This window comes from Nelumbo lutea, chromosome 1 (genome assembly GCF_056320005.1).
Source record: "Nelumbo lutea isolate HS-2025 chromosome 1, American lotus-T2T, whole genome shotgun sequence".
NCBI classification, from domain to species: Eukaryota; Viridiplantae; Streptophyta; class Magnoliopsida; order Proteales; family Nelumbonaceae; genus Nelumbo; species Nelumbo lutea.
This window is the reverse complement of record NC_142684.1, coordinates 130,956,625-130,982,726: the sequence shown is the minus strand read 5'-3', so window position 1 is coordinate 130,982,726 and position 26,102 is coordinate 130,956,625. Positions and strand designations below refer to the sequence as shown.

The 26,102-nt window shown below is 36.0% G+C and overlaps 1 protein-coding gene and 1 pseudogene across 4 annotated transcripts; both read left to right on the top strand.

Annotated features, from left to right (window-relative positions):
• The first annotated feature begins 457 nt into the window (after positions 1-457).
• On the top strand, positions 458-10,118 carry LOC148877585 (protein FAR1-RELATED SEQUENCE 5-like). 3 transcript variants are annotated; one of them, XM_088942185.1, is made up of 4 exons: positions 458-818; positions 2,095-4,458; positions 4,531-4,617; positions 9,730-10,118. In XM_088942185.1, the coding sequence occupies exon 2, from the start codon at positions 2,111-2,113 to the stop codon at positions 4,286-4,288; it is 2,178 nt and encodes a 725-aa protein (XP_088798311.1). In that variant the 5' UTR covers positions 458-818; positions 2,095-2,110; the 3' UTR covers positions 4,289-4,458; positions 4,531-4,617; positions 9,730-10,118. The 3 variants fall into 3 exon arrangements, with proteins under 3 accessions (XP_088798311.1, XP_088798310.1, XP_088798312.1); XM_088942184.1 differs by having other exon boundaries at positions 4,523-4,617; XM_088942186.1 differs by lacking the exon at positions 4,531-4,617.
• Positions 10,119-12,815: 2,697 nt separating this feature from the next.
• Positions 12,816-21,561, top strand: LOC148877584 (nudix hydrolase 15, mitochondrial-like; annotated as a pseudogene). Its single transcript, XR_016097546.1, has 4 exons — positions 12,816-13,215; positions 13,319-13,461; positions 21,011-21,121; positions 21,213-21,561. The product of XR_016097546.1 is annotated as a nudix hydrolase 15, mitochondrial-like (transcript).
• Positions 21,562-26,102: the final 4,541 nt, after the last annotated feature.

Genomic DNA, 26,102 nt, shown 5'->3' with positions numbered 1-26,102 from the left:
AAATCAGAGTATGTTGTTTTCCCGGCCACTTTGTTAAAGCAACATATCTCCATTTGGATCAGTTAAGTTTTAAGAAATGATAAGAAAATGAAAATAAAAAAAAAATTAGTGAGATATTTTGGTAATTTAGTGCCTTCTATAATGTAACTTTAACGGCTGACGAAGTATTTGTCACGATATAAAAATTCAGAGAGTTTGTAATTTACTTAAAAATTTAAATTCAACTTTTGCTGGAACACACCAATTTACCAGCCCTCGGTTGATAAATACTTTTATTTTTGATAAATTTAAATTCGAATTCAGATCATATGAATTTTCGGATCGTACTTGTATTTACCACGATTATGCATCGTTGTTTGTTAGGACCTTGTATTGGGACCATATCCGAAGTCTCGACTTCCGACACGGTGTCAATGTGTCATGCCAATACAAGCGACTGTCCGGATCTACTGGTAGCACTTTAGCTCCCAACACAATTCCAATATGCTGTGGGTGCGGTGCCACTCTCCTTCCACACGAAGCACGACTGAGGCTTCTCATGTGCGAATCTGACCTTCCCTGAAACCAACTTGTGTTTTTTCATTTTTCCCTTCCCGCCCGAGCGAGCTACCTGAACCCTACCTCCTTTGCTCCGCCGGCGTCCATTTTCTCCGTCCATTATTCTCACATACCGGCGGCCAAACCAGGCCAAGCAAGCTACCGAACAAACTCAGGGTTTGCAGAACGAACAGAGGCCAAGCGCGCCACCTGAACCCCACCTCCTTTCTCTGACGGCGTCCACTTTTTCGGGCAATTATTCTCACCGGTGGCCAAACCAGGTAAAAATTTTCCCACATTCTCACCGGTGGCCAAGCGCGCCACCTGAACCCCACCTCCTCTCTCTCTTTCATGATGCTTCTTAAGTTCTTTTTCGTGTTTTCTTTTTACCGGAAGTTCACTCTCACCGGCGGCCAAACCAGGTATACTGGTGCATATTTCATTTTCATTTTCTTTTTCTGCACGGGATTTTCCATGGCTTTACCTGGAACCCGCTCAACAGATTGCTCAGAACCCTAACCCTAGTTTCTTTTTTTTTTTTTCTTAACTTCTTGTAGTTAGAACAGTTCAAGATAATTGAGGTTGCAGACATGATGCCGATCCATGTCAAATTTGAAAATTTTTGTTTCTATATTTTTTACTATTTTTTTGTTACATACATGATGCCGATTATCTAATTAGGTAATCAGAATTTATTAAATTCAAATCAAATTCCAGTCCATGGAAATATGTTTAAGATTTCGGAATATCGTTTCTTCTTCTTCTAATCTTATTCTTCTCCTTTTTCCCCACTTGTGTCAGTATGCATCTAGCTATCTAGTGGGTTAGGTTATTTGGTGTATATTTATTGCTTTAAATTCCAACTTTAAGCATTTGAGAGATGCTCCAGAGTTTAGCGAAGGCTCAGAAAATATTGTGACCTTCTGCACTTTAGTTTATCAAATATGATGGTCTTTAGTCTTCCTCTGTTTATCTTTTTTGTTTCTCAATTATCAGACATTTGCATTCAATGTTTCTAAGTTTATATTTCTGATAAATATTGATCTATTTTTGACTTCTTTTCCATCCTCTATATATGTTGTTTGCATGGCAAGGATGTCCAATAACGTATATAAGTTATTTGATTTTTTTTCCTATTAAGAATCAGTGCAGCTTTCAGAGTTTTGTTTGTCTCACCTTCCTCTAGTTAGTATTTTACAGACCCATCATGTAAACCAATGATTCCCATCTTAGATGGTTCAGTTTTTATTGTAATTTCCACATTCTTGCCATCTCAATGCCTGGATCTGTGTTGTATTTGGTTAACATGAAAAAAAAAAGACTTCTTAGTGAGAAAAATAAAATAAAAGGAAAATTATGAAAAAAACTTGTTGGATGGAAAGGTTGTCCAATTGTTAGTTAGATAATTAATTGAAGCTATTTTTAATCTCTAGCATAGTGGATTCCCAAATTACTCTATTGCTCCTTTTATCATGTTGATTTTAATTTTTTTCTTCTCTTTTTATTTTTGATGTTATAATGTTTTAATGGTTGATTAAAATTTGTTGTGTGTAATAGGATAATCAAAAAGAGAATGGAGGGTAGCCCACACTCCATGCAAAGGCTGGTTTTTGAACTTGATGGAGATGAACATGGACAAATTAACACTACCAATGATACAAATGAGGTAAATCCTTCACCTAACATTAGTGAAACGGTGAAACCGATTGATGATGTGCCTACATCTGAAGAAAGGAAAGGCCTTGATGCAAGTATGCAAAATGAACTCAAGGAAAAATCAAGTGTTACTCCTGAAGAGTGGACCCCAAAGATTGGCATGACTTTTAAAACAGTGGATGAAGCATATGATTTTTATAATACATATGCTGGAAGGGTGGGATTCAGTATCCGAAAGGATAATAAAGTAGTATGCAAGCGGACTTGCCAAATAAGATTCTGCAAGTTTTGTTGTTCTAGAGAAGGGAAGCGCGTTGCAGATAAACGTAGGATCAATGTCAAGAATCCCCGAGCAGAGACAAGATGCGGATGTATGGCAGTTATGAAGATAAGTCGTGGGAAGGATGGTTGTTATCGTGTCATTGATTTTAATGAAACTCATAATCATACGATTGCAACTCCTAGCATGCCATATATGTTGAGATCACAAAGAATCACCGGTAAGGTACAAGGTGATCAAGCTAAAATGGTAGATACAGGGATAGCTCCAAGAGTATCAATGGATTTGACGGTCAATGAAGCTGGTGATTGTGAAAATATTGGGTTCATTTCTGTAGATTTAAAGAATTACTTAAGTTCATACCGTACTAGGAAAATGGATAAGGGGGAGGCAGGTGATGTTCTACAATATTTTGAAGATAGGCAGTCCCAAGATCCATCCTTTGTCTATGCAATACAACTTGACCAAGCTGAATTAGTTACAAATCTGTTTTGGGCAGATGCACAAATGATAGTAGATTATGCCCATTTCGGTGATGTGGTATGTTTTGACACAACATATAGAATAAACAAGAAAAATAGACCATTTGCAATATTTGTGGGGGTGAATAATTATAGGCAAACAATTATTTTTGGTGCTGCATTATTGTATGATGAAAGTATAGATACATTTGAGTGGTTGTTTAAGGTGTTTCTCAAAACAATGGGAGGAAAAAAACCAAATGCAATTCTAACTGATGATGATGCAATTGTGGAAAAAGCAATTAATTTGGTACTACCAGAATCACATCATCGGTTGTGTGTTTGGCATATGTTCCAAAATGCTGCAAAACACCTTAGTGGTGTATTTGAGAAGTTCAAGACATTTTCTAAGGATTTCAGTAGTTGTGTATATGATTGCGAGGATGTTGATGAATTTGAAGATGCATGGAAGAACATGATCAATAGGTATGAACTTCGAGAAAATAATTGGTTGCAAAGATTGTATAGTAAAAGGCATAAATGGGCGTTGGCATTTGAACGAGAAACATTTTCTGCCGACATGAGCACAATACAGAGAAGTGAGAATTTGAATAATTGTCTCAAGAAATATCTCAACATCAAATATGATTTGTCAAGATTCCTTCAACATTTTGAGAGAGTTGTTACTGATAGGCGGTATGAAGAGTTAAAAGCCGAATTTGCAGCAACACAAAGCACCCCAACCATGGCAACACATACAGGAATATTAGATTTTGCTGCCCATGTGTATACACCCCCTATTTTTTCTATGTTTTATAATGAGGTATTGCAACAATTGAATTGCAGAATTGAAGAAGATCATGTTGTGTCTGAAACAATTGTTGAATATACAATTTGCGTGTATGGGGTGAATCGTCAGTTTAAGGTGATTTTTGATTCTAGAAATGACTCAGTCAGTTGTAGTTGCAAAAAGTTTGAATTTGTTGGGATCTTATGCAGACATGCATTGAAGATACTTGATTATAGACGTGTGGAGATGTTACCCTCGTGCTATATATTGAAAAGATGGACAATTGGTGCGAAAGCATCTAGAAGTGAAGCATCTCATGACTCTAATTGCTATTCTGATCAAGTTACAAAGATAGCAGCACATAGGAAAGAGATGTTTCATTTGCTTACTCAAGTGGTAAATAAAGCTGCATCTAATGATGATGCTTATAAGATGGTTATGCAAGTAGGAGAAAATCTTTTGGAAAATGTGACAGGGTGTTTAAAGCAAACAACATTTGATCAATCATCTATAACATTGGAGGGTATGCAAGTTGAAAATGATAACATGGGGTCTCGTTGGTAGCATTGATGCTAGTTTTGTGGAAGGCAGGTTTTCAAAACAAGTTAAAGGATTTTAAACACAAGGTTTCCACCATACACTCTTTGAAAGGGCCAAGAAATGCCTCAAAAAAAAGCAATAGCCAAGATGAAAAGATAGAAGAAGGATCATTTATTGAAAAATGCTCTAAACAGGTATTTTTTCCAACTTATCTAGAAAATCATCAAAATAAATATTAATTAATTTTTTATGACTTAGGAATGTAGAGATGGGGGAATATGAACCTTGTGGCCAAGAAGAAGGTGATAAAGACAAAAGCACAATAATTTGACCACTCTCTGACATGCACACAGGTATTAAGATTTGATAATTTTGGTATTAAATTTTGATATATTTTGTATTAAAACTCTCATAAAACTCATAATATAGGTTCTAAGGTTTGAGGAAAATAGTCAAACTGTTGCAAATAGAAGTAATCCATATAAAACCATTTCAAATCATGCTCATGTAAATTATTTGGACAACTGTATTAATTATTCGACAAATTTTATTTTTTTCTAATATGATTTTACAACAATCATTAAAATGAAACTGCAAATGTTAGCTGACTGATTCCCTAGCTAAACAAGGGGTTGCAAGGCAGCAACTGTACTCAGCTTCTTTGTAATCTAGCTTCTGATACTTGGGATGACATTCTTGTCATCAAATGTACTGATTTCATATAACTAAGGTTGTGCTTGGTATCATTGCTGTTTCTACCAGAAACGTTTGGGGTTTATCAATACAAACTTTTGGGAAATTATCTTGCCACATTACATCAGATAACCACTTCCACTAGCTAAACAAGGGGTTGCAAGGCAGCAACTGTACTCAGCTTCTTTGTAATCTAGCTTTTGATACTTGGGATGACATTCTTGTCATCAAAGTGTACTGATTTCATATAACTAAGGTTGTGCTTGGTGTCATTGCTGTTTCTACCAGAAACGTTTGGGGTTTATCAATACAAAATTTTGGGAAATTATCTTGCCACATTACATCAGATAACCACTTCCACTAAAAAAAATGTATGCATTGGATTGGTATTGGCATTTATAATAGAAACATCAAATTTGGTGTTTCATGATTAAGTGGCAACGCTACCTGCATTTAATACTAAAATTGTAATTTTTTATGTAAACAGTGGCCTGTTTTACTCAAATGTTTCCAGTAGAAGCAGCAACGATACCAAACACAACCTAAGTTAATAAAACAAATCTTCTGCTGATCCCAAAAAAAAAAAATCCTTAAAATAAAACATTTCTTCTAACATGGGTTACATTGAAGTTGGGTTTGCAGAATTTTCACACCATGCCCCTATTAGGTAGTTGTTTCAAACCATATATCTCTAACAGAATTTACTTTTAAGATAACAACATTTCTAATATTTTTATTGTATTATTTGCATCACACCACCATAATGTTTCATGTATAATCATTCCAACTCTTTGTTAATAATCTTCATATACAAATAAGTAGTGTTATGGATTTTTTTAATACTTTCATAAAATCATTTTCCTTAACATTTCTTGATTTATATACATAGGTAGAGGTACCAGGTAGAGCTTTTAGTGAAATCATCTCTAGTGGATCTCATACGAGTTCTACGATAAAATCTATGTAAAAGCTTTATTATCTAAAGCTCTAAAAAAGATCAAACATCAAGGGTAAACTACTCCCTTACAACATCATAAATAGCTCATGTACTGGGTTTGGTTGGGCCATGTTTAGCACTTGATCTCTTGACTGTCTGCAAAGTTAGCCATTTGGTTTGCTTCTTATAAACGTGTATTTAACTTTTTATGTCTTCTTGCCATCAACCCAATAATTCATAGGAAATGCATGTGATATTGTGATCTATGATAATGTCATTGTCTTTATTAGGCATTGGTACACAAAGAGTTCAAATAAATGCATGTGATCTATTCTGACAGAGAATGTGAAGAGATATTAAGTTATCACTTGGTGAACCTCTCTATGTATTGTGCATTTTGTGTGGTGACTTGCACTAGTACTCTCAGTCATAGTTCTGGGTGAATCTCTCTTTGTGGAGTTGTTGAAAGAATGATTTTTGGATATGTATCGAGTTACCTGCTGCTTCTTGTTTATGATGTTGGTTTAGTTGCAACTATCAATTAATGATAGGTATATTGCTGTTTTTGGTTTGTTTGTGTTGGCTGGGGTTGCACTGGTTGGGGCATCTTAGATGATTTTTGTTCCTTTTTCGGTTTTTCTGTTCCTTTCTTCCTTGTATTCTTTTCTTGCTATTGATCTTGAATAAATTTCCTTTTGTTGTTGATAAAAAATTTCCATTGGATATGACACAGAACAAGTATTTTGGCTTTATATACACCAGTACTAGTGTAGTTTAATTTTTTGTCTTCCCTTCACAAAGTTCTTTTATTCTTTTTTCTTTCCCAAATCATACTAACTATTGCAAAAATGTATTACCAAAAGAAACTAGTGTGGCATAGTTTACATTTTCAACCATCCCTGGGAGAGTGATTTACATGGGTAGAGAGTTGTCATGATATTCATAAAAAAAAAAGAGTGGTCATGGTGCACTTTTTGGGCAGCTGTATCAAGCCAGTTCAATGTATTTCAAATGGTTAGGCAACAAGATATATACACTTGAAAGAAGAAGAAGAACTGTTTGCTGTATTAAAGAAGTAATACAGGTTTGAAGAGAAGAAAAAAGAGAGAGAGAGAGAGAGAGAGAGAGAGAGAGAAGGGGTTCAGTAGTTAATGATCTGCTGCCCCATACACTTCTTTATTTATAGCTTTAGGTTCTTTACAAGAATAGTCAATAAACAAAAAATAGAAACAATGAGGCCACCCGGCCCAACTTAAAAGAAATTAGAAACTTCTAATAAAAAAAATTAGAAACTACTAATAAAAGAAATTAGAAACAACTAGGTGTGGGTATGAAACCACATACACTAGAGCCTGAGTGTGGGTATGGACCCCACACTCGTGGCTAACCAACTATTTCTTCACATGCAAATCTGTTTATCTTAACATATTTATGCTTGTCTTTGTCTTCTGGTCTCTGGCTTGTCGAAGGCCCATATTTTTGTTAAACTGGATACCAATAGTGCATACGGTTGATGGTTCATCTTATTCTTGATAATGTGTAATAATTTGTTGGAGCTTCTAGGCATTGTGATCTCCACATTGGGCATCACTTTAAACAGCTTTCCCCACAATAAGTGCTCTAGTTTCTTTGTTAACTAGCAAGTAAACCCATGCAGATACATGGGGTTGAATAAAAATTTGGTTAGGTTTGGGTTGGCAAATTTAAGTTTTGACATCAATTTGGTTCTAGGCCAAGGTCAATGTTCAAGGTTGGTCTAGGGTTGGCCCTTAACCCCACTGAGCCCATTTAATTTATATCCATAGTTTATCAGAAAAGGTCAAAAGAATTCCAAAGATTTTTAATGGGAAATAAGGAATTTAATGAGGTTGGAGAGATGTTACAAACATTGGTTATAAAAGAGTGGGGGGAGGGAGATTAAGAATGATTTTATTAGAGAAGAGAAATGAGTGATTTTAATAGAGAAAATTAAGACATGAGAGGGTTTTATGAAAAGACACGAGGGTTTTTAATATTTCACGCGTGTGGAGAGAAGGGGAGACTCAGTGTAAGGCCTGTGGTGAGAGACCCTTGGTCTCCACACACTCCTCTTTTTATTATATATATATATATATATATATATATATATATATATGTATGTATGTATGATGTATCTGTGACGTGAGTCATATTATCATTCCCAGGTTAGTAAAAACCTGATCAATTTGGCATGGTTCAGTGTTTATAATCAGCTTTTCTCTCTTTATTTTGACTTAATAATTCTCTCTCAAGTTAATGATGGTACTTCTGTTCATGCTAATGATTTATTCCTTTACCAGCTGTATTACTAGTCTTGTTCTCTGGTCCTGTTGGTATGGGGGATTTAACAAAAGCTGAATTACTAGCTGTACCTTTTGGAGTTCAAAAGGCAAAATAAATGAGCCTTGGGAGGGTGGTCATTGAAGGGGACTCTCAAGTAGAGGTCGGTTGGTTGAAGGATGAAAAGAAGGCTGCTTGGACTCATAAAAGCGCTGTTAAAAAGATTAAGGGGGGTGTTCTGTAGGATAGATGAGAGATTGGGTGGTGTGTTTTCATCCACACCACACCTCCATGGGTGTTCTGCCAAGTGTGGCGCATTTCAGTCCATAGCCTGTGTGTGATTCCATGCATCTCAACTACAATATTTGAGATGATCTATGTCATTAATCATTAAAAAATATATTTTATATTATTTTTTAGTAATATTCATAATAGAAAAATATTAGTAAATTGCTAAGAGTTTTAATAACTAATAAAAATAATATTAATGATAATTAATAATATTAACAATAATATTAATAATAAATAATGTTTTTAATAATAATTAAAAACAATTATTAATATTAATAAAAATAATATTCAAAACTTAATAATAAATAAAATAATATTCAAAGCATCTCAACTACAATATTTGAGATGATCTATGTCATTAATCATTAAAAAATATATTTTATATTATTTTTTAGTAATATTCACAATAGAAAAATATTAGTAAATTGCTAAGAGTTTTAATAACTAATAAAAATAATATTAATGATAATTAATAATATTAACAATAATATTAATAATAAATAATGTTTTTAATAATAATTAAAAACAATTATTAATATTAATAAAAATAATATCAATAATAATTAACAAGATTAGCAATAACATTGATAATATTTAATATTAAATATAATTATTTTTATTAATAAAATAATATTTGAAAGTTAATTATTAATAAAATAATGTTAACAATTATTAATAAAAGAGGTCTTGTATTAGGGTAAAACATCCCATGCGAAGCATGGGATCATTGTTCCATAGATAAAACAGTGTAGTGTAGATGGTTCCACAAGAAAAACCCGTGGACGAGAAATTGGGCGGTGGTGTGGAGCAATCTATGAGAGAGTGTGGATTGGTTCACACCACGGGCCAACCGAATGCACGGCATGGATGTGGTGTGAATTGAAATGCAATATATTGTGGCCCATCCACACCACTGAACACCACCTAAATGGTTAACAAGGGAAATGACAATAAAAATTCAATGGGCGCCAAGGGAGGCTAATGGTTGGCATGGCTGAAGCTTAGCCAAGCAAGGGGCAAATAGGTGTGATTGGGCACAATTGTAATCCTTGTAATAGGGAGAGGTAGGTAATCCTACCTACATAATTCTCTGTTTATAACTTTATATTAATGAAGTGGAAATCTGTTATCCATAAATAAAATTAGATTCCTTATTTTTTGGTCCAAAGATTCCTTATTATATTCGTCTTGATGGATCATTTATATGGATTATATACTAACACTTGGTACATATTGGTTTTTGCAGGAGATACAAATTGACCATGACAAAAGCCGAGTGTTTTGTTGCGGTGAATTTTTTTCTCGTGTTTGAACAAAGAACTTAGTTTATAAGTTCCATGTAGAGAGGTTCAACTCAAAGCGTTGCTAGCAACTGTTCTCTCACCAAAGAGAGATTGTGAGCTTGCTGGCACCTTTTGGACCAAATCAAAACTACTTTGTCTAGTTTTATTTCCTGGATATTGATAGATGGATAGATCTCTGAATAGGGTTGGGTGGGGGAAATCTGGACATCTGCTCCTTGGGTTCGTTGTATTGCCTAATTTAAAGTAGAAGACTAAACCCTTGGTGGTGTTTCTTTTTATAAATTAAACAAAGACCTCCCATCACATGTCGGGTGGTAACTCATTGGACAAAGACCTCCCTCTATTAGCAATCTGTTAAAATGTGTTTGCATGTGACATCACGTGAGGCTGTGGTTTTTCAAAAGCCCAATTTTGCACCTTTGGTTCTTTCACAGAGAAGAGAGCACCACTCCATTGACAAGTAGCGGGATATTAGCACCTCCTAAGACCAGTAGGGTGTTTGTGTTTCAATTCAAGTCTCGCCTTTTCAATCTTTGTGAGTTCTGCCAACTTTTCAAGTGTACATGGGTATCCTTGAACGCCATGGCCTTTGACGACCTTGACAGCAAAAGAATGGAGAGTTTTTCCATCGGCCGTTTGAGTCAAAGTCGTGTTTAGCAGTCAAGGCATGTTTTGAAAATTAGTTGATTGGAGGCTGCCAATATCCAATCCATTTATAATTGGACCAAATATGGATCTACTCTTAAAAAATTATATTCTATCATTTATATTGTTTTTAATGTTGTATTTCCACTAAATTGTCGTATGTTCAAGTTTTATGCAAATGATTTTCAATTTATTTTATTTATAAAATATGATATGAAAATCATTTTACCTTATTTTATTAATAATATATACTATTTTGATCATTTTTAATGTAATCTATTTATATTATTTAATATCCGATTATAATCTGAATTTGATTTGAATTCATTTGATATTAGATGGATATTATCCGATTTTAATTCGAATATAAACAAATCAAATTCGAACATGCTATTTCCAATTCAATCGAACCCTTTGCAGCCCTGCTTTTAATGTGAGGAGTTGATCCCAATTAGCTTTTGATAAAGGAGGAGACCATCCATTTTAGGAAATTGGATTTGGTCCTCACATAATTGTGTGCATACCGTACTCACGTTATTCTTTTTTAGTCAGAATATCTCCAATGAATATAAATAAAAGGATAGTCACGATGTAAATACAATTTTGTGAGGACTGAATTTGCCCTGGCAGGTATCCCTTCTCTATAAGGAGATGTTTCGTCGAAGTTGTTAGGACCGTCTGTTCCTTCCTGTGCCTTAATGAAATTTTTGCTGAGGTCGCTTTAACATCCACTGTGAAAATGACTGATGCCTTCAAGTGAGATCGGCTTAGTCAATACAAGACCCTTTAGAATTTGGAATACCGTTTGAACAACCATTACAGCCTTGCATTAGGAATATTTCCGTACTTCTGTGTTTTATTTCATGGAAAGATAGATATTAGGATATAGCATATAAGGGCAACTTTTGGACCCTAATATTAATAAAAATATAATATTTTTAATAAAATTTCAAAAGTAGGTTAATTTTTTAAAAATAATATCAAATAAGGTCTAAAATACAGTTTATCTTCTTCCTCTTACAAATCATTTATTGGTGTCGCCGCCTGCCACCACCTCCAGCAACTTCTAATAACACCTCCCTCCGCCCACCTCCGCCTCCGCCTTTGCCCAATGTCGTCACCTCTACCTCCGCCTTTGGAGGTGGGCGGAGGTGGCGGTGTTGGGTAGAGGCATTGCCGGAGGCGGCAGCGGGTGGCAGCGCTAATGAATAATCTGCAAGAGAAAGAATTGCGTGCATACCGTACTCACGTTATTCTTTTTTAGTCATGCATTAGGAATATCTCCAATGAATATAAATAAAAAGATAGTCACGATGTAAATACAATTTTGTGAGGACTGAATTTGCCTTGGCAGGTATCCCTTCTCTATAAGGAGATGTTTCGTCAAAGTTGTTAGGACTGTCTATTCCTTCCTATGCCTTAATGAAATTTTTGTTGAGGTCACTTTAACATCCACTGTGAAAAGGAATGATGCCTTCAAGTGAGATCGGCTTAGTCAGTACAAGACCCCTTGGAACTTGGAATATCGTTTGAACAACCATTACAGCCTTGCATTAAGAATATCTCTGTACTTCTATGTTTTATTTCATGGAAAGATAGATATTAGGATTATAGTATATAAGGGCAACTTTTGGACCCTAATATCAATAAAAATAATATTTTTAATAAAATTTCAAAAATATATCAACTTTTTAAAAATAATATCAAATAAGGTCTAAAACGTTATTCATATTCTTCCTATTGCAGATCATTTTATTGGTGTCACCGCCCGCCACCCCCTCCAACAACCTCTAACAACACCTCCGCCTCCGCCTTTGCCCAATGCCGTCACCTCTACCTCTACCTCCGGAGGTGGTGGTGTTGGGTAGAGGTAGAGGTGAATGTGGGCAGATGCATTGCTAAAGGCGACAGCGGGTGGCAGCGCTGATGAATAATCTTCAAGAGGAAGAAGATGAACAATAATTTTGTCCTTATTTGATATTATTATTAAAATTTTATTAAAAATATTTTATTGATATTAAGGCTCAAAAGTTGCTACTATAATACCAAAAGATATTTGAATGCAAGAATATAAAGATTGTGGGAAGTGACCTTGCACCGAATGATTCCGATTTCCCTTTTTCGCCAGCCATAGCGAGGCACTTCAGCGCCTCACACAGCACGCCCCACATGCACATCTCACTTTTTCCGTACTTGTCTCCCAATACACAGTTGAGATGTACAGTGGGACGTCGATGTAAACTCAGCCATAGCATGTTAGCAACACTTCAACAGTTCGCTTTCCTCAACGACTCATCTTGTTCCGATCTGAAGGTAGGAAGCCTACCATTGGATACTCTCATGGAATCATTCGATCACCAGCTTCCGAGGTACGTTTTTTGTCATGCGATTCAGGCAGATATTTTCAGTCCTTGCCATTGGGAGGATGTCAATGGCCACCTCTCCATCGTTCCCCACTCGCAACTCTCCCTCCTTTCTCATGGATTCGACTTGTTTTAGAGCTTCTCAGAGGCTTCTGAACTTAGCTCAACAGCTCCGTCTCTACAAACCTCCGCCCTCCAACGATGACTACGACGATATCGAAGAGAAACGAATGGAAGAAGGCGCAGGAAAGGTGATTTCTCAGGTGGGTTTTGCAGAATCTGCGGCCCCCATTAATTGCCCTGAAGCTGAAAGGTTCAGACCCAAGAGAGCTGCCGTCCTGGTTTGCCTCTTCGAAGGCGATGGTGGGGATCTTCGTGTCATCCTCACTAAACGCTCTTCGAAACTCTCCACTCACTCAGGTCAGAGGATACGAGATGAATTCGTAGTTCCGTAGAGATTGCGACGGATCCAGCTGGCTTTCTTCCTGAATTTTATGAAATGATGTCGATGTCTTTGTTTTAGGTGAAGTTGCTTTACCAGGAGGGAAAGCGGAGGAGGGTGATGCAAATGACAGCGAGACAGCGCTGAGAGAAGCCAAGGAAGAGATAGGATTAGATCCTTCCCTTGTCAATGTTGTCACTACTCTTGAACCCTTCCTGCCTAAGGTACGGTGGAAGTTGAATTTCGATTTCCTTTGGGGGATTTTGCTTTTAGTTGCAATTTTGTATGATCTATTCATCCGTAGAGATTGCGACGGATCCAGCTGGCTTTCTTCCTGAATTTTATGAAATGATGTCGATGTCTTTGTTTTAGGTGAAGTTGCTTTACCAGGAGGGAAAGCGGAGGAGGGTGATGCAAATGACAGCGAGACAGCGCTGAGAGAAGCCAAGGAAGAGATAGGATTAGATCCTTCCCTTGTCAATGTTGTCACTACTCTTGAACCCTTCCTGCCTAAGGTACGGTGGAAGTTGAATTTCGATTTCCTTTGGGGGATTTTGCTTTTAGTTGCAATTTTGTATGATCTATTCATCTGTCCCCAATCAATCTGGATGAAATTCAAAAACCTGAAACATTTTCTTTTTGCTAGATCTCCAAACAAAATTAAGATTTAGCCATCTAGGTTTGAATGGTTTCTGTTGCTCAATTTGGTATTATTCTGGATTTACTGTGAATGTGGAGTTTCTTAAAGGAAAAAATTGAATACAAACATAGGTTTTCTCTGTTTTACAGTTGGGCATTAAGCTATTACTTGCAATCATGAACCAAGTGATAAAAATCCCAACTTTATGTAGGCAATAATGAGCTCATGAGTCATGTAGGGCATTGCGTTTCTTTGCTTGTCATAGGAGTCTAAGGCCATAGTCAAGTTAGAACTTAAAAGGAACTGAAGTTGGATAGATCTCGATCATCACAGATTGTTAACATTCCGCAGAAATAATTGAAAGAAATAGGAGACTGTGGATACGATCATAATTTGGGAAATTCTTTTTCAACTGGTTCTCAATTCTTTCGCAAAGTAAACATTCTTGAAATCCTTCATACTTATACCTTATGCCATGTTAGCTTCTTTTTGTTTGGTTTTCGAAACTGTTGGATTTCAGCACTGGATGATTCTTGAGGGCATTTCTAGTATCATTTCCTTTGTTTAAGTCTTTTTTCTTTTTGCCCCTGCTTATTTCATATGAATGAATTTTATGAACATCTAGCATACATAAATCTATCTTGTTCCATAGAAATTTCCTAGGCAATCAACCAATTGTTTACATTTACTTGAGTCATTTTCTATAGGTATCAGATGGTAGAGTTCACAATAGGGGTGGTCACTCTTAGCCCGTTCTGCAAATTTCCAGTCCTAGGCTTAGGTTTTGTGTTCACATAGCTTCCTTAAAGGCTCCAACCTCCAGTGTTTGGAATGCAAGATGTCTATCATCACACTAGCTACTTGAAGTGATGTAATCTGAAGATAGACAAACATGTTGAGTGTTTCACATGCTTGAATTAATGAGTGCTCAAAGCACTTTAATACTATCCACATCTATTTTCTTTCACTTTCACTTTGAATTCATTTTATATGTTCTATATCTTTATTTGTACGTGCCTTGCATCATCTAGGCATGCACCTCACACCTTGGGTGTTAAAAGGCCCTTGCACCTTTTCCTACACCTCTCACTTTTAAACACTGAATCTGAGGCAGCCCAAGACCTTTGGCAATGGGTCTCCATGCAAAAACTGTACAAAGAAAATCCCTTAGATTGGTAATGAAAAAATGTACCAGTATTCTCACTTCTTTGAACCCCCTTGCTCACAAGTTATCTACAACTACTCAACTGGATTGGGCTAGGCTAGCGCATGACCCCATGGAGTAAGTGATTCACTTTGGAAACATTAGTCTCTGAACTCTCCCATTGTAGGTTCTTGGGTAGTCCATAGAAACTGAGTCTAGGGCCCTGGATTAGGGTAGGGGGTTTAGCTCTTGGGCAATTATTCATCCTGAGTACAAGGAACTGAATTAAAAATGGAAGAAGACATGTGCACAAATATAGGACAAGATATACATTGTGCTGGAATTATGATAAGATGCAGAAACCCATGTTGGTGGTCTTTATACCTCTATATTATTAGATGAAGGAGCAAATTAGGCCATGTTTGGTTCGCTGCCAGTGGCCTCATTCTTTTAATTCTTGCCGATTTTGAAAAAGAATGGGCAAGAATGAATAGGATGTAGGTGTTTGGATATTCATTTCTTGCCGCAAGATTCATTCTTCCCAGAATGAAATTTGGGTTTCGGCAAAAATTTGTGGCACAAAAATTTTTCGTGCCCTGTCCTTTTTTTTTCGTTCGAGCTCGAGTTCTCTCGACTTGAAGTCAGTGAACCCTCGTCCCTCACTCTCTCTCTGTACAAGGTAAACCCTTGTCCCTCTCTCTCTCTCTCTCTCTCTGTACAAGGTAAACCCTCGTCCCTCTCTCTCTCTCTGTACAAGTTTAACCCCCGTCCCTCTCTCTCTACTGAGGTATCTCAATCTATTGAAGTTTGTACAAGGTAAAACTAATCGATTCTCTCTCTCTCTCGCTCTGTACAAGGTAACGGTGAGGTCGATCTCGACCTGTTGAAGTCCTAAAGCTAAGAACGATCCAAAGAGTTCAAAACCAAGGCAATTCGATTCTTCTTCTTCTTCTTCTTCTGTTTTTGCCCCTTTTAGGTTGACCACCAATATCATCCCTATAAGCATTAAAAGAAAGCAGCATTGATTAAGGTATTTGATCAATTTTTGTCTCTTCATTATGTTACTTATTGGTATTTGTGTGTTCGAATTTTTATGGAATTTATACATTTTTTTTAAGTATAAATTGTTGTTGCTATTTTCCTTATTGCTTTGCTGATATTTTTTTGCCATCGTTTATCTTGATCTTATTGCTTTGCTTTTTTATGTTTGATGTTTTCCATAGTTAATTTGCACTAATACAATTAAGAGTTTCTTTGATCGTGAGCACCTCACCATCCATTTAGAAGTTGGAAAGACACTGGAAGCTTAAGATGTACCCATGGTTTTAGGTTGGCCGCTGAAAACTGCTAATCCACTATTTTGCCATTAATGGCATACTTAAACAGTTAACGCTTATTTCAAGTGGTTTATCAGTTAAGCAGTCTGCTCTGAGCTGACCGCTGAGCTAGCTTTGTCATTAGGCAGCCCCTGAGATTAATTTATGGTTAAAAAGTAGGTCGCCCTTCCACTATTTTGCCATTAATGGCATACTTAAACAGTTAACGCTTATTTCAAGTGGTTTAGCAGTTAAGCAGTCTGCTCTGAGCTGACCGCTGAGCTAGCTTTGTCATTAGGCAGCTCCTGAGATTAATTTATGGTTAAAAAGTAGGCCGCCCTTTAATTTATAGTCTGGTATGGTTGAATGAATTTGATCAGCTGAAAACTAAGGTAAGCTTCGCAGATATTCATGTTAGTTTTGATATTTTATTGTATCAGCCAGGCTTGAGCTCAATTATTCTGAGAGGTATTTGCTAATATGGTTGATTCGGATTTGTGCCATTTCAGAAAATGGAAATCTTCAAATTAAAATCTGATTTCTCGACCTTGTTTCTGAATTTCTAGAATATAAATATTCCTTTGATTATGGAATTGAAGAAATCAATTAATTTCCTTCTTTAAGGGTCTGCTTCGCTGATGTTTGGTTAAAAAGCAAGAGAATTGGTCAACCTAGGCTAATTAAAGAACAAAACATAATATTTTCTTGATATGATTTCAATTTGATAAATTAACTAGATTCTAAATAATCCATTTGTGGGCCCAGATTTCATGAAATGGCAAATTGGCAATCTGAAAAGAAGTGTTCTAGTGGGGGAAGACAACCTTGTTAATTTATTCAATGGATGGTAATAGTCAAGACCCACAGATTTGAAATCACTTTCCCAGTATGAAAGGACATGCAATTACAGATCTGTATTCTTTGTTTTTTTTTTGCAAATCAATTAATGCACTGAGAAACAGAAACATGCATGAACTAATGGTTTCTCCTACATAGACATGGGAATAAAAAGTTTAAAACAATACTGGCTATCTGTAGATGGAAACTGATCTGTAGCCACACACATGGGACAACTAAGGCAGACAAAGCTAATATAGAGTTGGGTGAACTGATAGGTATGATAACAATTAGGACAAACAAAGCTATAGAAATCTAGACTTGGTTGACACAGATTAGATCTGGAGCCCATTGGAATGCGACAGCTTGTGGGCTTGAGCTTTCATGCAGAAATCATTCCATTCGTATATAGAGCTTTGAATCATTGCTGGAGAGCAGCTGAGACTGTATGTAATACATTAAGAAGAAAATAGTAGTTTATTTCCAAATTGGTATGACCCACTTGCAGAAAGTAACACCCATTGTTCAATGGACCACACTGATCCAACTCTGATGTTGAGTTATTTCTTTGGTAATCAATTCTGATGTTAACTTAATGCCCAAGTTTAGATCAATTCTGATCTTGGCCCTTTGGGTTTAGGCGGAGTTTATAGAGGAGCAGCAGAGCATCCTTGGTCCGGGGTGGTAGTAGAAGAAGCTTCTTTTCTTTTCTTTTCCAAACCATCCTTGGTATGGGATGGTGTATCTGAACAGAACAGGTATGTATGATCCTTCGTACACCAAGGAACTGTACTAGGTATGGTAGGGCATACCCTTAAACAATCTATGTATAGATAACCATGAACACAATGAGGGAACTAAGCAAGGGAAAGATTCACCTAAATATATTGGCATGAGGGAACAATCTGTCCTTTAGATATCAGCCAACAATCTGTCCTTTCTAGTTTACATAGAGAGTACTAAGACATGAGGGAACTTACCTTGCCTGATCAGTCTGAAGCCATCTGTTTGTTCTCTTTTCTTACATTACATATTTACATGTAGATGTAGTACCACTGAGAAATTGAGAGAAAGATAAGTCCCCAATTGAAGATGAAGAAGAGATGGATCTGGGCCTCCGGAGTCTGCATGTCCACAATGATCAGTACTGTTTAATTGGTATTTGTGGTAAGGTCCTCATAAGCTGCTTTGCTATTAAGCATTGTATATCCGAATAATTATAACGAGGAGGAGGCCCCCCCCCCCGCCCCCACCAAAGCTTGATCATCAAGATTTTACGACTCTCATCATCTCACCCATCTAAAATATGCTTTGTTCCTTTCAGAATATAAAAACTGTTTTCCTACTACATGTTCTGAATATAGAAATTTAACCAAGTGGCAAAGTTGAGTATTTGCTTTCAGAAAAATGATTCACATGGGCCCTACATGAGGGGGAACTTTTTTCCTGACGTCAGATTAGAATCTAAGTAAGACCATACCCATGACTCCACCTTGCATAGATCACCTTATGTCCCATCTGCACCAATTCATTGCTTGCTACTTCCTGCAGTCTTGCTTTTATTTCCCTATTGTTTTCTTCTTAATTTTCATTTAATTATTGTTGTCATCTCCGATATGGTTGTTAATTAGATTTCCTCTATCTGCTTGTGATTGAGTTTTAAGAATTTTTTAGGCAACTGGGCTAGAATAGGATGAGCCCATTGGCACTTCAAGAATTTAAGATTTTTAATTTCATGGATTTCAACATTTTGTTAGAAATAGAACATTACAACCACAGGAAGCTAAAGTTTTGAAAAACTTCAGAAGCTTCATAAGAACAGAATGCCTACTTTGATATATTGATTGATTGATGGCATTCAACTACGCTTAGATTATTCTATGTCCACCATATAACTTGAACTTTTTACTTTTATTGTCACTTATCTTTTCAAAATCTCTTACCGTTTTTCTTTTTTTTTTTCTTTTTTTTTTTTGTGAAGTGATTACATCTTTTGTTATAATCTCGCGCGCTTATGCCCAGTAAACACTGATTTTGGAAACATATATTTCTCAATATTTGAGCTCCATAGTTGACTGTGGCTAGATTCACCCAAATATATTGACTGAAAACCATTATTCCCAAGATTTTTTTATTTTGCTCTTTTAGGCAATTCCCTGGGGAGCACAAAGAAAGAAATAAATATTTGCCATTCTTGCTGTTTATGTAACTTGTTCATACACTAATGACTGATGAGTGGGTGATGGGTCCCTCCGTATTCATATAATGCACAGTGCTGTGGTTCTTGTCTGTCCTATTATTATATTTAGAGTAATATTTTGTTGTCCAAAGGCATTTTATTTATCTTTTTTTTTTTCTTTCAAGTTTCTCCACTAAATGTGTGGATGTTTGGTGCTAAGCATATTTAGTTAATTAGTGATTTTGATGGTTAAAGCATTCTTCTATTAGAGGAAAGAAATAAAAGGAATAAAGGGTTCAAAAATCACTTACACCACCCTAACCTCTTTCTCTCTCTTAAATCATTTAATTGAATTGACCACAGTCACATAGTCACATATGATTCTCTTAGTTGGCATTAGAGACTTGGTCAAGGAGCAAATAATTTCATTGCAGACGGCTTCTTCACCATCAACTACTAGAAATTTAATGCAGCCACATACATAAACCAACATAAAAATATCCATATATTGAAAATTTCGCAACTTTAATCAGCTTTGGTGCAGAACTAGAAAAATTCCTTTCCCACCACAAGACTTGATCTCACTACACAAGAGATATATATGTTACAAACTTAATCAACAATGGATTATCAGATATTAGAAGATAATGTCATAAATGCTTTAGAAGATATATTTCTAAGCACTAAAATTTAAGGGATAGACCAAGGAATTATTGTATAGGCCAAAACTTGTTTTGCTTCCCTATTGACTATGTTTTCAATGTGGTTTGCTACACATCGAAGATCTAGAAGAGCTAGGGGTAGACCAAGAAATTCATCTAAATGAGCAGTACTTGGAATGGGCAAATAACCTTTAATTTGCAGATCAAGGAATTCATCTAAATGAGCACTTGGTAGACCTTTTGCTTATCTCAAACAGGAATCTGAATGACCATGGTCTTTCCTATGTTGTATTGAAAGCATATATATTCATTGGAGAGAAGACAAGGAAATAGACCGTTCTGGTTCTAGACCGTCCAATCTGTTCAAATTCGTTTTGATTTAGACTGGTTTCAACCCAAACTCGGTCCATAGGCACCTATATTCTTACCTTAGATCGATGGACCAGATATTGGCTTAATCCAACCCAATCCAACATAAATTTTATTACGGACGGCCTGGATGGTCCAATCCAATTTGATAAATATTTTGGACCAGATTGGTCCGATCCAATATGTTTTGTTGGTTCGTCCAACCCATCTAAATTGATTATGGATTGGATGGGGTCCAATCTAAAACCGGTCCATTGACACCTTTATATTATTATTTTGATTAATGAAAAAATGAATGAGAATGAAATTTGTAACCAAACAGGTTACAAATTTATTCTCATTCTTGCCATAAAAAAAAATCATATTTTGGAAAAAGAGTGTTTGGTTCGTAGCAATATTTTCTCGTTCTTCCCATTTTTACTTATTTTTTTCCATCTTGGAATTTCATCTTGGGTAAGAATGAGAAAGAATGAGAATTGAACCAAACATGGCCTTACCCTCCATGGATTGGAGAATGAACCCAAGCATAAAATTGATTGCTTTTCCACCTTGCATGTGCTTTGCTTTGCTTTCTTTATTTATTTATATCTTCTGATCTTGAAAAGATGGTTATGTTTGCTTTGCAGCACCTTTTGAGAGTGGTTCCTGTGATTGGTTTACTAAACAATAGACAAGCATTCAAGCCCACTCGAAATGCGGAAGCAATTTTTGATGCTCCCTTGGAAATGTTTATCAAGGTTGTGTCTGTGTTCCTTGTCTATTTATTCTAGTCTGTCCTTTTCTTTTCTTTCTTCTATGGAAATTGTTAACCAAATGCAGTGAAATCAGAATGAGAACCGGAGAGAACAAGAGATACAATGGTTAGGTAAAAAGCGTCTGATCCATTTCTTTGATTATGAAACGGAGGACAATAAGAATTACGTAATCTGGGGTTTGACTGCTGGGATCTTGATCCGTGCTGCATCAGTTGTGTATCAACGGCCACCTGCCTTTCTGGAGCATTAACCAAATTTCAGAGTCGCCAAGTCTGTTGCCCCAAATGCTATCTTGCCCTTAATCTGAACCATTAATTGAGTTGTTTAATCATTTTCCTTGTTGATAAGATCATCCACCATAACCTGCATTAGTTGGATCCTTATGTATTCAATAGAAGCAATATAAATGGTTGATATTAAAATTGCCATCTACAATCCAATAGGGAAGGAGTGCTCTTACCTTGAAAGACTCACTTTTAACCTCTTGTTCTCATGATTAAGGGTTCCCTTTCTAAAAGACATGATACCAGAAAAACTTATAACCAATGAATGGGTATCGGTATCATAAAACTGGTAACCAAATCAGGTGGTATTTATCAAAATTCAACTGGGGTGACTGGTTAAAGCTCATATCACGTGTTTCTGACATGATAGATTTCCCCATGATTTAAAAGCTCATAATTTAGGGTTTGACTATGATATTGAAAGGACATGATACAATAACAATCAACTGGCATCATAAAAGTGATAACCAATTTTTTCAGATAAAAAAGATGGTAACAAATCAGTGGATTTTCATCTTAATGGGGAGGGGGTGTTAACCAATCAGTGGGTTTGGATATAGCACAAAACAGAATGACAAAACATGATTTATGTACCTGACCCTAACCCTATAACCCACCAACCGTATATAGTTTGGATCAAGGTTCAAAATATCAGTATTATTTTTTTTTTAGTTTTTTTTTCTGAAACCAGTTCAGGGAGGCCAGTTTAGGTCTCCTCCATCCCCTGAACTGGTCAGACCCCCGATACACTCATTATAGGGAAGTATCGGTGGGGTCCCAAAACAATACGTATCGGCCGATACGTGTTGATACTTTGAACCTTGGTTGGGATAAGACTGACAATGTAAGGTGGCTCTAACATTGATGCCAATGTTCATAGGCCTGGATATGCAATAATAGGTATCATATTTTGGCATCCGGATTCTCCTGAAATTAAATTTTGGTCATTTCTCAAAGAATGATGATCAATGAATCATAAACCTGATGGCAATTTTTATCTGATGGCAAATTAAGGGGGGTGCTCTTGAAAATGTTTTCGTTTTTCTTTTCTTGTTACCAAATGCCACAGCCTCCATGAAGAAAAGTACGTTTTTGGTGTTTTTTGGGGGGAAAATCTATGATACGGAAAAGATATGATATGGAAAGAGTTTTGACCAATTTAAACCCATCCATGGATTTTGAAAAATATCACCTGATTCACTATCACGTTTATGATTCCAGTTTATTGGTCAGTTATTTTTTTGATATCATATCTTTTCCATATCATAATCAAACCCTTTTTTTTTTTGTAAATGATTTAAACTTCCCTTCATTTTTATCCTCAAATACTTAAACAATTAAGCATCCTGCCTTTTTCAAATTGGACTAAGACCTCCCATGCTTTGTGACATCATAAGACAAAAGACTCCCCTATGTTAACATTATATCCAAACCCATTAGCATTTGACATCAAGTGGGAGTTATTTTTTCCTAGGCTCAGTTTGGAAGGAGTACAAATGCAAATTTGTAGAGAGCAAAACCTTGAATTTTGTATTATTTTGTATGTATTTGCACTGTACATATTTATATTTGTATTCCTTTCAAACAATTAAGCATCCTGTCTTTTATTGTTCATTGCACTGTTCTCAGTGTGCCAGTATGTTACATACCCCAAAACGTGATAGAGGTCTGCATTTTCTGTACCACCCAACCAAGGTTCAAAATATTGATATGCCCGATATGCCGATAGGGGCATATCGGGAGTTTTGTTACTTATTTTTTATTTATTTTTTTATTTTTTTTTTCAAAACTGGTTCAGGGGAGCCAGTCTAGGACCCCTCCATCCCTTGAACCGGTCAGACCCCTGATACACCCACTGTAGGGGCGTATCGAAAAGGTCCTGGAATGATACATACCAACCAATACGGGCCAATACGTAATGATACTTTAAACCTTGCACCCAACTTCTAACATCTGCAATCCACAAAGAATTGCATCTCATCAGCAACACCAGCACACGGTATTGCCGCTTTGCTCATTTGGGTTGAGACTTGGATATTGGCCAGACATGGTTGCATCTGGCTTGTTGATAGAATGGCTGCACAACGCTATTTTGGAGGTTGTCTGCACTGATTTATGCCGTTAGTTTAATCATTATCCAAAATAAATAAATAAATAAGTTTGTGTTTGAACGTACCAGGATTGAGAATTTGAATAATTTTGGCAAAAGGTTAAGAGATGGATTTGTACATCATACCGATACAACAGTTTACTATATGATGGTTCATTGAATGGAGAAATACCTTTTGACTGCATGGGTGATTATTGGTTGGTAGATGAAGTTTTTGGAGGTTGGGTGCATCAAGAGGTGGCAATTGGACGGGTTGGGTTGGGTTCGATTTGGGTTGAGTTTCAACCCAATTCATCTAATCCGCCAATCCATTAATGACCCAATTAGATAGAATTAAATGTGTTAGGTTTAACTCAAACCCACCTGAACCCAATCTAACTCATTTAGATAAAATAATGAAAATTATACAAAAATAATAGAAATTGCAGAAAATAAAATAGAAATTAAACAAAAACACAAAAATGCACAAAATTAATAGAAATTACATAAAATTTTGAAAAAACAAATATTGCGGCTTTCATTTTGTCCAAGCCCACCTTGGCCCAACCCATTAATTTTTTAAATTATTAAAATACAAACAAATGAACAAAAATATTTAAAATTACAATAAAATATAACAAAAAATTATAGAAAATGTGGCAAATGAAAAGAAATACAAATCGTAGAAACATAACAAAAATTTTAAATTACAGGAAAATGTATTAAAAAACGCAGAAAATTACCAACAAAAATTACAAAAAAATATTAAAAAAACAAAAATTTAAGAAGATACAACTTTGTCTGCAATTCGAAATTCTCTTCACTTGTACTTTGGCTTTCAGCAAGATTTGAGAATCATTCCACAACAAAATATGAGGTAGGATCGATATTTTTGTGACTAAAATAATAAGTTAAAGAGATTGACAACTCATTTGACGATTAAATAATCCTTTACATCTGGCGTAGTAGAAGATAATTGGGTTAAAAGAACAAAACAAAGTCTGAAAAATGAAAATTCTAACATGATTTGGTGATCGAATATAATGAAGGAAGATAAAGAATAATAAGAAACATAGCTGAGTTTTCAAGCAAAATTTTAGCAGCTAATTTTCTTAAATGCAAATGAAGAAATTCAAAAAAAAAAAAGGATTGAAACATGAAATACCATTGGACAACACCAAAATCATTTTTCTTCACTACTCGAGTTAGGTAGGTGAGTTGACTCACCCATGCCTCATACAGTCAGCTGATCTCCAGCCCTAAAGTTAAGCCTTTTATCGAACACTTAGCATGCAGACTTTGCTTTCTTCCACCAAGCGATCAGTCATTAAACTCGATGTTAGTTCTATGCAGCCCTGGCCTTGAGGTTTATCACCGATTAGACTCAACGTCGATTGCAGGCTTGATGCCATAACACTCCTAGATGAACCTGGAACCAATCCCTTTCACAGATTGACCATCGATTACAGTCTTGACGCCGATACTAGAGCAAGATGAATTGCTTGATGCCAATTACAGGCTTGGTGGACGACAACCACAATGAAGTTTCAAAAAAAATTGCAACCAAGACAATTGTCAATATGGCAAAGATGACATGATTTAGCTTCAAGGAGTGAAAACTCTGGATATTGCTTCTACTACAACGTTGATGGAATAGGCTGTGAAGGCTCTAATCCTTGGGCAAAGTCGGTGGCGTTGCCGCCTAAGAGAATGTGAGTGAGAGCAAAGAGCAGAGACCATGAATGCCGAGAAGCAGTGAAAACATCGAAGGATCCTTTTCAAAAACACTCACCTTCTAATCTTATTAGGAGTCGCAGAGTTCATCTGATCCCTTCACTAAAAGCTTCAGTACTCTCTGCTGCTAAATTTGGTTGTTTAGGGTTCGAATTAGGATTATTCAAAGAGGGAAGTCTAAATATAAAAAATTATTGGATTAACAGTTGGATAACCATGACCCAACCCACCCAACCCATTAAATGTCCCATTATTCGGTTATCCAACCCACAGTGACCCGAGACTAAATGGTTACAACCCAACCCGTAAATTAATGGTTGGGTTGGGCGGGTTCGTGGATTGGGTTGAAAAACTGCCAGTCCTGGGTGCATCCTGCTCCTATTGCCGATTGATGTAGAAGTAGTTGTGGCATATGCAGTGTATACAACTCTTCAAAGTCTGCAGAAGTTTATGGACAAATGCATTCTAATGACTAGAAAAAATCATATTGTTATCAGGTTCAAACAAGCAAGAGTATGCATATTCGTGATCGAATTGTTCTTTTTGTTGATTCTAAATCTCTTATTACTCAGTTTAGCGTTTCATCATTTTTATGTAGCTAGCGTTTTTCATCATATTAGTCATGATACAATAAACTTACTCATATATTGGTTTCTTTTTTAGAGAGTGAAGGTTTTGTCTTGAATGAGTTTTAGTCCCTCTTGATGTAATTTCCTTCGGATTTTAATGGAGGACTCTTTAAGTCCTATTAGAAATTAGAAGGAAGGTATTAGTATTTATTTTAAAATTTTGGGGAGGTTTAAGTCTTTTACCCTTTTTTTTCTAAAAAACATGAAAAGAAATCGATTTTGATTTG

Excerpts from the sequence above, each read along its gene's own strand:
- LOC148877585 (XM_088942186.1), top strand. The coding sequence starts at position 2,111 with ATGGAGGGTAGCCCACACTCCATGCAAAGGCTGGTTTTTGAACTTGAT.